This window comes from Rutilus rutilus, assembly GCF_951802725.1.
Source record: "Rutilus rutilus genome assembly, chromosome: 11".
NCBI classification, from domain to species: Eukaryota; Metazoa; Chordata; class Actinopteri; order Cypriniformes; family Leuciscidae; genus Rutilus; species Rutilus rutilus.
Window position 1 is genome coordinate 33,118,975 of NC_140216.1, and position 14,626 is coordinate 33,133,600.

Below are 14,626 nucleotides of genomic sequence, written 5' to 3' on the forward strand. Positions count from 1 at the left end.
AAAATCAAGCATGACAGTCAACAAGTTCAGCAGAGGTGGTCTTATTTTTGTCAATGCTGAAAGAAAAAAGAAAAAACTGAAAAGAGTTAATGACGTTCATTCTCGTGTTACGCAGCACGTTTGAGCTTTAGCGAGAACCAGTGAGGTTCATTCTCGTGTTACGCAGCACGTTTGAGCTTTAGCGAGAACCAATGAGGTTCATTCTCGTGTTACGCAGCACGTTTGAGCTTTAGCGAGAACCAATGAGGTTCATTCTCGTGTTACGCAGCATGTTTAAGCTTCCGTAAGAACCAATGAGGTTCATTCTCGTGTTACGCAGCAGGTTTGAGCTTCCACAAGAACCAATGAGGTTATATTGGTTACATTGAACATTTGAAAAGAGTTCTAAATAGTAGGTTAGTTTATATTACTTTTTTAATCAGCATCATAAACAAGTGATATTTGACTAAATTGGTCCCTAAAAGAAAGGCTTGTAATAAGAGTGAATAAGTGTAACCGGTTGCACCATTTGACATTTCAGTTTAAAATCAAATTTGACAGGCATTATCATGGACACCTATGTAATCATGTGGCCTTGGTGGTAATATTTAAAATGTAATTTTTAAAGTTAATAATCATTTTTATAATATAATGAATTATCAATGTATTCCCGGGGTCATACCATTTGACATAGGCTATACTTAAGAATACCTGACCATACTCTAAAATTGTCAAATTATCTCACATTTTTAAAGAGAGTTAATAACATTTGCATGCAGCAGTTAGTTTCACCGGAGGTCCATCTCTGTGATATAATTTCCTGTCACATGGTCTTCTTAATATTAACAAAATGACTCCTTGAATGGTGGTTACACCACCTTGACACTTCAGCAATTTGACTTGACTCACATGATTCCCCAAATGAATTAAAATATTCAGAACAATGGTGTTCCATTTACTTTTATTTACTGTTAAATAGTTCTAATGTAAGATTATGCCAAACTAGCTGATATGGTGTTTTATTGAGAATTTTACCTTTTTTAAACAAAATCAAATTTTTTCTTAGTTTATATGGGATTCTAGGTTTAAATGGGACTTTAATTAACATTTTCAGACTATTGTATTCAACACAACTGAGACAGACAGACAGACAGACAGAGATAAAAACTTGACATGACTCAACTGTGCAAATGTAGAATGAATTATGATTATAATTAGACTTCTGATATACAACATATCTCTTGCTGTTTCTCCCTTTCTCTAGGCCTCAGAATTAGGCATGACATCAGCCTTCTACAAGTATATTCTCACCACAATGGTAAACAACCCCCTTTTTTCACTTTGAAAAATGACACACTACCCTTTCTCCCCTTAACCCACTTTCTTCCACTAACAGCGATGGCAGGGCTGGCCATTAACCAGCTCATCACAGATGCACAGCGCATCAATGCCGTTTATCATTATCATCGTGGATGAGGTGGATTATGTCCTTGTTTTGAGGTCGCATATGCTTCTGTTGTGAGCTTAGGATTTTAATACCACTGTTACAAGTTAAAGGCTTCAAAGGTTTCACAGACAGGGCTTAGATTAAGCCAGGATTAGGCCTTAGTTCAATTAGGGCATTTAAGTAGCTTTTATAAACATGCCTTAGAAAGAAAAAAAACCATACTCATGTGCATCTTGAGACCAAACAGTGGCACTGACATATGTTAAGATATGTCAGTGCAAGTTGCTTTCAGTTAAAACAGCTAAAATATGCATTTTAGTCTGGGACTAGGCCTAAGCCTTGTCTGTGAATCTGGGGGAAAGTGAGGAGGGCTAAATCATTTGACCTTGAGAGGCAAATTGAATCGTGGAAGATAAGATTTGAGACTGTCCAAACATGGCCTCAGTAAATGGCAAATATTTGATATGTAAAACGTTTAGAGATTACATTTATTAACATGCATTTTTTATGACATTTTTATTTATTTTTGTATTTGGGAGGAAGCCAGAGCTCATTCTGCAGTAAGGCAGCAATTTTGCTAAGAGCATGCCAACTGAAAAAGGTCTAAAGATACATGAATATGAGTGTGAAAGAAGATGAGTTGAATTACATTTTTGTGTGATTTTTTTAAATTTATTAATGCACCATTTTTAAGTGTTGTCATGGCATCATAAATATTTTTTGATGTACATATCTTATAAAAAGTGTAATTAAATTAAATACAGTCTTTTTTTTCTTCTCCTTATGAAACAGCTCATTTGAACATTCAAGTTTAAGCTTAGCCTTTTATCAATCTGACTTTGGCAAGCTTTTCCCCAAGTTCAGGGAAAAATGCAGACAACCACAAGGCAATATTGCAGTTGTATGCTAGATTCATTGGTGGCTGTTGAGTGATGGCTTTCAGTAGCAGTCTCTAAAGTTAAGTGCGTCTTGAATAAGGTCATCATCTTGTCAGATGCACATTGTCAACAATCTAATTGAGAGCAAACTAAAGATGAAAGACACTTGCCATTATCAAGCCCTTCAAAAACAGTCACGGTATCTGTCATAACTCCATTTATAAACTGTACTAGGAGCATCCTCAAGAGAAATCAAAAGGATGTAATGCTGCTGAAGGAGTCAATGACATAAGAACATTCTCCGGCTTCTCTTGACATTCACCTGGAATTCAGAAGGTTTAAGAGTCTTGGGAATCAATATATGCAGACATATAGGAAGCTTTTTATGAAAAACTGAGGCGGCGTTAGATCCTCCTTCAGCTATAGAAAGCAAATGTTTTGTGGTAAATAATCTAAAACCAATTGATGGATCCACCAAGAGCTTTTCCACTGCTTCTACACAGCTATAGAAAAAGTCTTTGTTGACTGTACTAGTGACAAACATACTGTACCTCTTGGGATTATCCACTTGCCTGTAGGTGAGAAAGCACAAGGACTGACTGATTTGGCAGACAAGGTGAAAGCCATGATACAAAAAAAAAAAAAAGCCTTTTCTAAAACAATTTGAGCCCATTTTTAATATTTTCCTTGAACGTTCCCAATGGGCACCACTTATGTCGAGTGAAATTCTAGCTGGGTTGAGTATTGCCTTCAGTAAATTACTATTTATTTATGGATGAGGGTTTTACCAAACCCGTAGGGAGCAGCATTTATTTGCAAAAAAACTGGCCAAGCAAATATAGCTATTTAAAAAAACAAAAATATTTAGACCTTTTCTGAATAATATGTAAAAATTGCATTTGAGTGAAGCACACATTTACCAAATCACTAAACGTGTGATGTTATGTATGGTGCCTCCATTGTAATATAGTTTTATACTGTAAAAATGGTTTCATTATTATGTTGAATGTCACTCTTGCATCCCTTTTTGTCATTTCTAGAATATTTTCTAAACTGTCAAGTGAGTTCATCAGTAATTCAATTATTGCTGTTAAATAACGTGGTTTGATTTCACTTAAAATGTATTAAACCTATCTTTAAGTTTGCAATCTCATAGAATTGAAATGTTATATGGTGTAGGCCACTATAGAGTAGAGGTCACACTCGAGCGGCAACCATCAAGTCTCTCTTGTGAAGCCAACACGGAAATGAATTAAACTGCAATTCATCAACTGGCCGCTAGAGACAGGCTCCAAAAGGGGGTCAATTCCATATATCTCCCCATGTTAAAATGCCCAACTTTACAGCAGAAAAAAAATATGTTTGCAGCCTGGAACAAAAATTGGGTTTGGTCTATATAGCTAATTTTGCGCTTCATGGCAACTCTGAGGGGGTGAATTTTTTTATAACTCATCCGTTTAAATTATATTAAGCCTTAAGTTCTGTATAATTAAGGGCGTGGCCACTTGAGTGACAGGTGGAGTGCGGCTGGAGCACTTCTAGCCGTTTGTCTGCTGTCTGTTAGCGTCACGTCACCTCAGCTAATTCCAGCTACTGAACTTGGCATCTCTGCCGTGTTTGTGCTTTTTTGGGGATTATTTCATTCAATTAAGTACACGCATTATACCTCCGTCGTCGCCGAGTATCGAGAGAACAACCAGTGCTGTTTTTCAGTTGTTTTCCTCTGTGAACATGCACTCATGGATGTCTGACAATTTTGTTGCTTTTTGGAGTTTTCAGATTTAAAAAAAATTATATATATATATATATATATATATATATATATATATATATATATATATATATATATATATAGACTGCACTCGTTCTGCGGTACCGTTATATTATTATTACTCTCTGCTCCTCACCATGGGGCTTCTCAGGTGCTGCGAGCAAGTAGCAGTGCTTCGCCTTCTGAGAATATAGTTCCCAGTATGTTTACGATAAAAGATGGCTGTGTCTCATGTGACCTTGTTATTTGTACACGCTGTGACTATACAAATCACAACATGTAAATAAGAAAATGTTGGTGTTATTTTGTCACTTATTGGGAGCAGTATGCTAGCTGGAGCCGTTTACCTCCAGTCTTTGTACTAAGCTAGGCTAGCGGTGGGTGCGTCAGACAGAGTTGCGGCACGCACGGAGATGAAAAGGGTATGTATGTATAATGAAAAATGAGAATTTAAAATGGACTGAATAAAGCTTTCTACGAACTTCACGTGCGATGCGGCCATGTATGCACATGAATCACTGTCACACTCAGATCAATATTGTAAGTTACTGCATAATACATTTTTAACTAGCAGAATAATACAACATCACGACACATAAAGTCTCACTTTTAGCTATGTCTTTTAACTATTATAGTATTTCTAAGGGCAAAAACATTAACTTTAACTATTGGCTTTACATCATCAAGTCAGCGGTCACTTTAGCAGGAGGCCCTGTGCGTTGCACACTTGGCACAGCACAACGGAACTGCCAGTAGCATAGCATTAGCTCCTTAGCCTGATCTAACTCGATCTCGTAGAGCTAGGTGGGCGTGGTTTCAGCAACCAGGCCCCTCAGCTTCACCCAAGCCCCGCCTCTTTGGCCATTTTCTTATCCAGGAGTGACAAGATGGCGACGCCCACTTTATGCTTCAAAAATGCTCTTCAGAAACTTACGGGTGACGTCACGGACACTATGTCCATATTTACGGTCTATGGTCACACGACATCATTATAAACCAAGATAAAACAAAACCCTGCGAAATGCAGTGATCATGCCATTATACATAAATCAAACACCTAATTACATTTTACTTTTAAGACCTCTAACTACTTACCTAGATTTAATGCGTTGCAGTTTCAATAGTCTGAATCCATAATGGTTAATGATTTCGTTCTTATATTTTCACCAGTACTGAATATGACTCTGAACGTCAGTAGGCTAAATAAAAAATAAACTATACTCTTAAATATTACAGTACCTTTACTATATTAATAATACTTTTAAATAATATACACACCCCTTTTTATTGGTAAAATTGTCCATTTTAAATATGTATACGGTACCGTCAAAGCAGTTCTGACAAGGTGCTAGACTAGAGTGAATTCTGTCAAACTTACCTTAGTTCACGGTACAGCGGCCAAATTGGGCGAGCCTCGCAGTACTTTTTAACTGTTCGACAGAAAATACAGTTTTTACCAAATACTGTGTGAAAAAACGGAGTATTTTGTATGTTTTAACTGTTTAACACTCACTTGTTTCGCGTCACCGTTGTAAGTACATCGCGCCTGTTTTCAATAATGAGGAAAGTCGCGCATGCGCATCAAAAGGACTTCGCGTGTACTCTCAGTACAGTGGCAGCAGTGTTCAGTTAAATACCAAGAATTGGCTTTTTTCCTAGATGGCAATTTAAGTGATTAAAGTATTTCTTAGCGCCAAAACCACAATATTGTATGCCCACGGTACTTTTCAAGTAAATAGCTCTCTCTCGATCTCTCTCTTTCAGGATTTCCCTCTGTTGAGGTTGGATGACGTGGTAGATGATCAATCAAATATTGTTGGCTTCTCCATGTTGAACAGCAGTCATCCGTTTTACCTGGAGTTCATTAGAAGTCTAAACCTGTCGTGGAGGGAAGGTTGTGACCTCAGTCCCTACCCTGGTCCAGCGGTGAGCTTACAATACTTTCAAGAAACGTTACAACTCACAAATATATTACTCAGGGTCAGGGGCAATTCAAACTATCCGGGTAAAGAGTGCAGACTTACTTGTTGTGTTACTTTAAGTGTGAGAGCTTATTATTTCGTTAACTTATTTTAAATCAAACAATTAAAACCACATATGTCAGGAGATATCAGTAACAGTGATCTATTTGGTTGTGTTAGCATCTAAAAATACTTTTTAGATTCCAAGAGCCTATTTCAATCATTTGATTGACATTCCACTGCATTACTGAGATTTGCTTAAATGGAAAAAGAAAAAAACCCGTAAACCGTAGTAATACTAACTCAATGGAATAATGAGATGTTATTTCTGCCAGAAGGTTTTTTCAAATGTGTCCAAATAGGATGTGCGCCACACAACATAATTTAGGAGGAAGACAGTTGCTGTAGGGCCCCTAACAGACGTGAAGTCTCCTTGTCCCTCTAATGACCTCATTTGCTGTCTTTCTCAATTCTACATTACTTTATTCTCTTTTTCTTCTTCTTTCTCCACCATCTTTCTGTCTTGGCTTCGGCATATCTCTCGTCTCGTTTCATACATGTTCTCTCTCCGCCTACAGTTGTCATCTGCGCTGATGTTCGATGCAGTTCATGTGGTGGTCGGAGCAGTGCGAGAGCTGAACCGCAGTCAGGAGATCGGAGTGAAGCCTCTGAGTTGCACTTCCTCACTCATCTGGCAGCACGGCACCAGTCTCATGAACTACCTGCGCATGGTACTTGTCACCCTGATGGCAGCCATTTTTTGATGACTTTAGTGATAAGTCTTTACGGCTGTTGTTACTGTCTTCTCTGATGAGCTGTGAAAGCCCGTTTTAATCTGGTTTATTTGGATGGGATTCTGCATGCATCTGCTTATTGGCTTTTATAGGCTCTGTTAAAGTCAACATGAAATTAAAATTGAGCACATCTACTTTCTCAAAATACGTTCTGGTCTCGTTGCGCAGAATTCATCAGTGCATGTTAATCCAAGGAAAAATATCTCTGTAATCTTTCCCCTTGGCGTCGATATACAAGACACAGAGAGTTTATGATGGATGCTTTTCAATTTACTCCGCAATAAATTTAAACCTTGACTAATGCATTATTGTGCATTGAGTATCGTTGTGCATCATTTAACACCATCAAGAAACATTTACCACTGTTTTAGCACTGTGAAACTACGCAGAAAACAGCAATAACAGTAAATGAACTCTAAATTTATATATAATAATATATATAAAATGAATAAATACAATAGTAATAAATTAAGGAAAGAATTATAAAAAAAAAAGTTAAAATGCTAATAAAATTATTATAATAAATTTTTCTTTTTCAATAAATATGGTGTTATTTGACTCAAATCACAGGCCCCTGGACTTTTTTTTATAGGAAACTCCAAAACGTCATTTAATTTATACCACAAATAAATGTCAATTTTCAAATAAATGTCTCTTTTTTTTTTTTTTTTTCACAAGTAGCTTGAGTACTTGAGTAATGTGCTGCCTTTGTCACAGTGACTGGGACAATAGTCCTGATTGTCCCCTCCATCGACGGCCATCAGGTGACCAATGCAGAATGACTTTTACGTCCTCTGTTATGATTATACTCAGCCATAGTAATTTTACAACTGCCGTTAGTTTCAGAGCAATTATAACTGTGCCCTTAACACCAGATGTCCATTGTTTATCACAACCTGTCTGAAGGCCTGTTTGTATTTTATCATTTTAATGCAGCTATTATAAACTGTGAGATCCTAGACTATGTTTGTGTTGTCTAGGCACAAGTGCGGTCTTTCGTTCATTGTGTCCCTCCATCTGTTTTGCAGTTTGCCCATCACTCCATCACTTCACCACTCCATTTGGCACCATCTCCACACCTCCTCTCGTCCTCCGTTTTCGGTTTGTCTCCATAACTCCAAGTGTTTACCTCACTTGCCAATAATAATATAAACAGTCATTATTTTTGCAATTGCAATTGGTGATGCCGGTGGAGCAGAAATGACACTTCACCTTAACTTTCTTAATCATCTCAAAGTTTTCCTCTCACTTGTCCTCTGGCTGTCTCTATATTTTTCTCCGCCTGTGCTATAATTTCTACCTTAATATTGTAGGTCAGAATTAATGCAATACGTCATTCTTGTTTGTTACCCTTGGTTTAAATTCTCCCTCTCTCTTTTTCATTTTAGGTAGAGTACGACGGCCTAACAGGCCGCGTGGAGTTTAACAGCAAAGGCCAGAGGACCAATTATACACTGCGGATTCTTGAGAAATTCAAGGGGGGTCACAAAGAGGTAATGCACACTCACACACAAACACACTCTCATGAACACTAACTCCGGATTTTATCCGGAATCACGAGAGAGGTTGTGAGGTCTAATGAATGGGTGGTAGCTGGAGTAATCACCACTTCACTCCTCTCTTATTGATCATAGTATTGATCCCTCGCTTCATGCTCTTTTATCTCTCCTTCATCCCCTCGTCTTATTCACTGAACTTGTTTATTCCTGCCTGTTTCCCCCTTGCGAGGTCAAACATGTTTTCAAATGGGTCACAAATGATTTTATATTATTTAGTTCATTTAACACAGATTTGTTCATGCGAGTAGTTCTAACTGTGCAAAATATTTGTAGTAAAGCATCTTCTAAAAACTTTTTTACTTTTCACGTGCAGATTGGTGTCTGGTACTCCAATAACACGTTGGCTATGAACTCCACGTCTTTAGACATCAACGCATCTGAGACGTTAGCCAATAAGACACTCACAGTCACCACAATACTGGTAAGAACTTCTCCAGTTATGACTCCATGATGCTCAGGGCTTTGTGGCTTTAGCAGCACGTGAATAAAAAACATTTGAGCATTTCAGACCAGAATGTAAGAGATAATGTAAATTTATAGGGCTTTTTCGGATTTGGCACTCACTGGTACAAGCGTTGCAGATTCAAAGGTTGCAAAAGTCTTTTCAAACAGCACCTCTCCAAACCCAATGCGTCTTGAATGTTATTATGGACGCTACAAATATTTGTACAAATATTTAAAGTAGAGAAAATATGAGGGAATTCTGAAGCCTTGCTATCTTACACAGAGCTTATACAGTATAATAATGTTGTTTTATTGAGTTTGTAATTGTAAGAGCTTTGTAGATTCCAATTTGATAATCTCAAAACGTAAATTGATTCAGACTAGACTCATTTTTGCCATCAGAAATTGGCCCCACAGTTTAAGCAAACCTACATTCCTCTGTTGAATGCAATTATGAATGTAATTTTAAAGTCAACATCAAATCAAAATTGATTTGATTTATTTTCTTAATGCACTTTCCTGCTCTTACTGTGAAAAAATCATCAGTGCACATTGTTCTAGCTCACACTATAGGATGATTTTACCCAGATTTCTACACCAGCTTTCGATCTGGTTACATTCTGGTATAGAATGCCTATTTCTCACTATTCAGTCAATTTTAGATGGAGAACATAAAGAACAGTGCTAAAAAAATTATTTTTTATTTTTATTGAATGTCCTGTTTTACTCTGTCCCATTATGAAAGTATAGTGTATAAAAAAAAATATAGCACCTTCATTGCTTGCATCCATATTCACTGCATCATTATTCATTCCAATTTCATACAATGTTGCTTCCAGGCAACAAACACATTTAAGCAATTCCTTATAACATAAAAATGTATCTGACTATAATGGGTTTAAAATAGCTTACTGCTTGTCTTTTTTCTGTTAAAAAATAATAATAATTCAAAACAACCACAAGTCATCCTTTCATTATTAACCATCTTATTTGCATCATGTGCTTGCAAAAAGAAGAAAATAGGTTTGCTATCCACAGGCCACATTTTTCTGATATAATACATTCAAAAGATATAATGCATTCAAACCAAGAAGCTGCAGCCAAAAAGTACTTTCACATGTCAAGGCCAAGGAATCACCGTTTCACTGGATTTTACTGCCATTTCATGGCTTAACACCAATCAAAATGCCACTTCCACTGTAAGGCTATTGACTTTCATTGAGTTTATGGTGCTTCACTGTATGGAAATTTAGAGTGGAATATTACAGCGTTAAATGTTACCTTCATCCTGTTTTATAGGAGAATCCATACGTGATGCGCAAGGCAAACTACCAGAACTTTCATGGTAATGATCAGTATGAGGGATTCTGCGTGGATATGCTGCGGGAGCTAGCAGACATACTGAAGTTTTCGTTCCGGATCAAGCTGGTGGATGACGGCCTGTATGGAGCTCCAGAACCTAATGGGTCATGGACTGGCATGGTGGGGGAATTAATCAACAGGGTATGCATGCCTGCACACACGTTCATAATTAAGCTCTGTGGATACATTGTGTAAATTCAGAGACGCTTTCTAGTCACATTGAACCTCAATGAAACAATTGGGCTTTTACGGTGGTGTAATTGTATGTTTATTCATCAAAACATTTGAAATAACCTCCAAACATTATTAAAACATAATGTTCAATATAACATTTAATCATGTTTAATAATTTTGCACACCTGATAATTGATTTTAAATCTTCTAAAGCATTGTCTTTGAAAATGAGCTTTTTATTAAAATTTGTTAGAGCCTTTTATATGTTCGCATGTTTGTATGCAGCTAGCTGGATTTCAACACTGGACCGTTGCCTGCTGGTGTTTCCATTAGAGTAACGATTACAGATATTATCGCTTTTCACACTAATGCTAAAAATAATGGCGGCAGTAATAAGAACGGTAATGTCATTCTATTAACCCCAGTGTGGCAGGTCTCGGCAAAGTCCTTTTGAACACACACACATATACTAATTAGTTCCTTCTGTGTCTAATTATTCCGTGACACTATACCATTACAGCCGCTGAAGCCAGTGCACAGTTGTCACATGTTGGCGTATTGTTTATGTAAACTGTGTATGCACACACCTCTTTCTCTCCATGGACCCACAATTCAGCTCTTCCTTGACACCAGCGTTTGATGACACCCTTTGAATGTGGTTTACAAAGCTATCTCTCAGTAATCAATTAGGGAGTAATTAAGCAGATTGAGAGATATCTGGGGTACACTTGGGATTTTTAAGAAGAATGAACTGCTATTGATCACCCCTAGTGTTAGGGAAATTACTTTGCTTGACAAGCTACTCGTGATTTTTAAATCGTTCAGGTTGACAAAGGTTGACTGTTATCTTTTAATAAAATGTAGCTAATTGCATTAAAGCTTTTTTGGTCAATATCAAAGTTTTTTTATGGGGGCATTACATGGATTTTTGTTTTGTATACAGTGAGGAAAATAAGTATTTGAACACCCTGCTATTTTGCAAGTTCTCCCACTTAGAAATCATGGAGGGGTCTGAAATTGTCATCGTAGGTGCATGTCCACTGTGAGAGACATAATCTTAAAAAAAAAAAAATCCAGAAATCACAATGTATGATTTTTTAACTATTTATTTGTATGATACAGCTGCAAATAAGTATTTGAACACCTGAGAAAATCAATGTTAATATTTGGTACAGTAGCCTTTGTTTACAATTACAGAGGTCAAACGTTTCCTGTAGTTTTTCACCAGGTTTGCACACACTGCAGGAGGGATTTTGGCCTACTCCTCCACACAGATCTTCTCTAGATCAGTCAGGTTTCTGGGCTGTCGCTGAGAAACACGGAGTTTGAGCTCCCTCCAAAGATTCTCTATTGGGTTTAGGTCTGGAGACTGGCTAGGCCACGCCAGAACCTTGATATGCTTCTTACAGAGCCACTCCTTGGTTATCCTGGCTGTGTGCTTCGGGTCATTGTCATGTTGGAAGACCCAGCCTCGACCCATCTTCAATGCTCTAACTGAGGGAAAGAGGTTGTTCCCCAAAATCTCGCAATACATGGCCCCGGTCATCCTCTCCTTAATACAGTGCAGTCGCCCTGTCCCATGTGCAGAAAAACACCCCCAAAGCATGATGCTACCACCCCCATGCTTCACAGTAGGGATGGTGTTCTTGGGATGGTACTCATCATTCTTCTTCCTCCAAACACGTTTAGTGGAATTATGACCAAAAAGTTCTATTTTGGTCTCATCTGACCACATGACTTTCTCCCATGACTCCTCTGGATCATCCAAATGGTCATTGGCAATCTTAAGACGGGCCTTGACTTGTGCTGGTTTAAGCAGGGGAACCTTCCGTGCCATGCATGATTTCAAACCATGACGTCTTAGTGTATTACCAACAGTAACCTTGGAAACGGTGGTCCCAGCTCTTTTCAGGTCATTGACCAGCTCCTCCCGTGTAGTTCTGGGCTGATTTCTCACCTTTCTTAGGATCATTGAGCCCCCACGAGGTGAGATCTTGCATGGAGCTTGACAGCGAGGGAGATTGACAGTCATGTTTAGCTTCTTCCATTTTCTAATGATTGCTCCAACAGTGGACCTTTTTTCACCAAGCTGCTTGGCAATTTCCGCGTAGCCCTTTCCAGCCTTGTGAAGGTGTACAATTTTGTCTCTAGTGTCTTTGGACAGCTCTTTGGTCTTGGCCATGTTAGTAGTTGGATTCTTACTGATTGTATGGGGTGGACAGGTGTCTTTATGCAGCTAACGACCTCAAACAGGTGCATCTAATTTAGGATAATAAATGGAGTGGAGGTGGACATTTTAAAGGCAGACTAACAGGTCTTTGAGGGTCAGAATTCTAGCTGATAGACAGGTGTTCAAATACTTATTTGGAGCTGTATCATACAAATAAATAGTTAAAAAATCATATATTGTGATTTCTGGATTTTTTTTTTTTAGATTATGTCTCTCACAGTGGACATGCACCTGCGATGACAATTTCAGACCCCTCCATGATTTCCAAGTGGGAGAACTTGCAAAATAGCAGGGTGTTCAAATGCTTATTTTCCTCACTGTATATTATTTTGATATGTTCCTTGAGGTTCATTTATAATGTTTATAAAGGTTTTTTTGCAAACAAACACACACACACTTTTTTTTTCAATTTTCATTTTTTTTCAACCTTCATTCAAAGACCTTCATTTGACCCTCTGTCAAAAAAGATACGTTTTTACGGGGCGGCTCCTATATCCTCCTGGGACCCAGAAAAAAAAAGTTTTTGGAATTTAGTTTTTTTCCATGTCATCACACTGTTTAGAGCACAATAAACAAATGGTAAAAAACATTTTTGAAAAATAATATTTTATTCATACGTTATGCTATGTCCTCTGTAGTGGACACCAGGACTAAGTTGTTTAAAAAATAAAATGACATGAAATTATATGTATAGGCAAAAACAATGGGATTTTTTTTTCAATCACCAATAAATTTGGGGGTTTTAGGATTTTTTCAACCAAAATTTGTATAAAGATTATTCTCACCTATGTTATGAAAGAAATAACGGAATGAATTGATACACCATTTTACTTTATGCAATATGTGGGTAAAATGTCCATAAATTAATATTCCCATTCAATGCAATGTATCTATAAACTGTATCTAATTTGCACCTTAATGTGTTCTTGGAGCAACATTTAATGAAAAAAGAAGTGTAATAATTGTAGTAATAATTGGCAACATTTTAAAAATAATATCTAATATTTCATAGGAATATTGATGTATAATTTATTTCCATATTCACTTGTTGTGTCTCACAAAATGCCTGATAAACATGATTTAAGTCTTGATGTCCTCTATAGTGGACATGTATGAAATCAATGCCCTGTTCTGTAACAGAAATTTTTTTTTTTTTTTGAAACCCCTTAATATTTTCCTGAGATGTTGTTTTATGAAATACAATTTGAAAAGTAGTCCAATTTAAATTATAATTACAATATATTATCATATTTCCATAAGAATGCTACATTTGATCACTAAATTAATGTCAGACATTTTTAAAGACCAAGGAGAAGTTGTTTTCATGGTGAAACCTCCAAACATTTGGTGTCTCTGAAAAGTCCTGAATGTGCTCTTTACAGGACACCCAGATTGTGTCATGTGACATGTATGATGTCAGAGAAATTCACTAAAATATAATGTCCACTACAGTGGACAAAAGTCTATTCTTGGGTCCCAGGAGGTTAAGGCTATTCAGTAAAAGGCCAATGTTATGTTTGGCTAACGTCATTGCATAGGAAAAAGTATCAACGCCCACTTGATATTGCACATTTTGAAAAAATGATCTATATAAAACCATAATTTGCAGACAATGCATTCTGAAATCATTTACTTACAGTTTTGGATGCAATACAGTTGGCTGCTTCATCTTTCAACAAAAGTTTCTTTGCAAACTCTCCATTACATTGTGCCTTGTTTACAAAATAAAATCCACTTGTATCCAACGCTAGGATTCTTGAGTCTGTACAGATACGTTCTTTCACTCTTCCATTTGTCCTGTTGTCGACAGACTCAAGTGTGTGGAGTACGTCAGAAACTGAATTTGCATCTGTACACTGTATCCAATGTAAGTAATTATAATGGTGTAACAAGGTATGTTGATAAGGAAAGAAGGAGGCGGGAACCTGCAAACGTTTAACATAACGTAACATAAATAGTCCAGGCCTGGTCCTCTCTCATCCTTCACTGTCGTCGCTCATCAATCACGCCACTCGCCCTGCTTGCCA

At 37.2% G+C, this 14,626-nt stretch overlaps 1 protein-coding gene across 2 annotated transcripts in view; it reads left to right on the top strand.

Moving 5' to 3' along the window:
* LOC311300095 (glutamate receptor ionotropic, kainate 5) overlaps window positions 1–14,626 on the top strand; it is a 104,112-nt gene that overhangs the window by 62,315 nt on the left and 27,171 nt on the right. For both annotated transcript variants that reach the window (XM_084424210.1, XM_084424211.1), the window contains 6 exons: window positions 1,244–1,297; window positions 5,840–6,001; window positions 6,615–6,767; window positions 8,219–8,323; window positions 8,703–8,810; window positions 10,133–10,336. In XM_084424210.1, coding sequence (XP_084280336.1) covers window positions 1,244–1,297; window positions 5,840–6,001; window positions 6,615–6,767; window positions 8,219–8,323; window positions 8,703–8,810; window positions 10,133–10,336 — 786 coding nt within the window. The remainder of the gene's footprint in view (window positions 1–1,243; window positions 1,298–5,839; window positions 6,002–6,614; window positions 6,768–8,218; window positions 8,324–8,702; window positions 8,811–10,132; window positions 10,337–14,626) is intronic.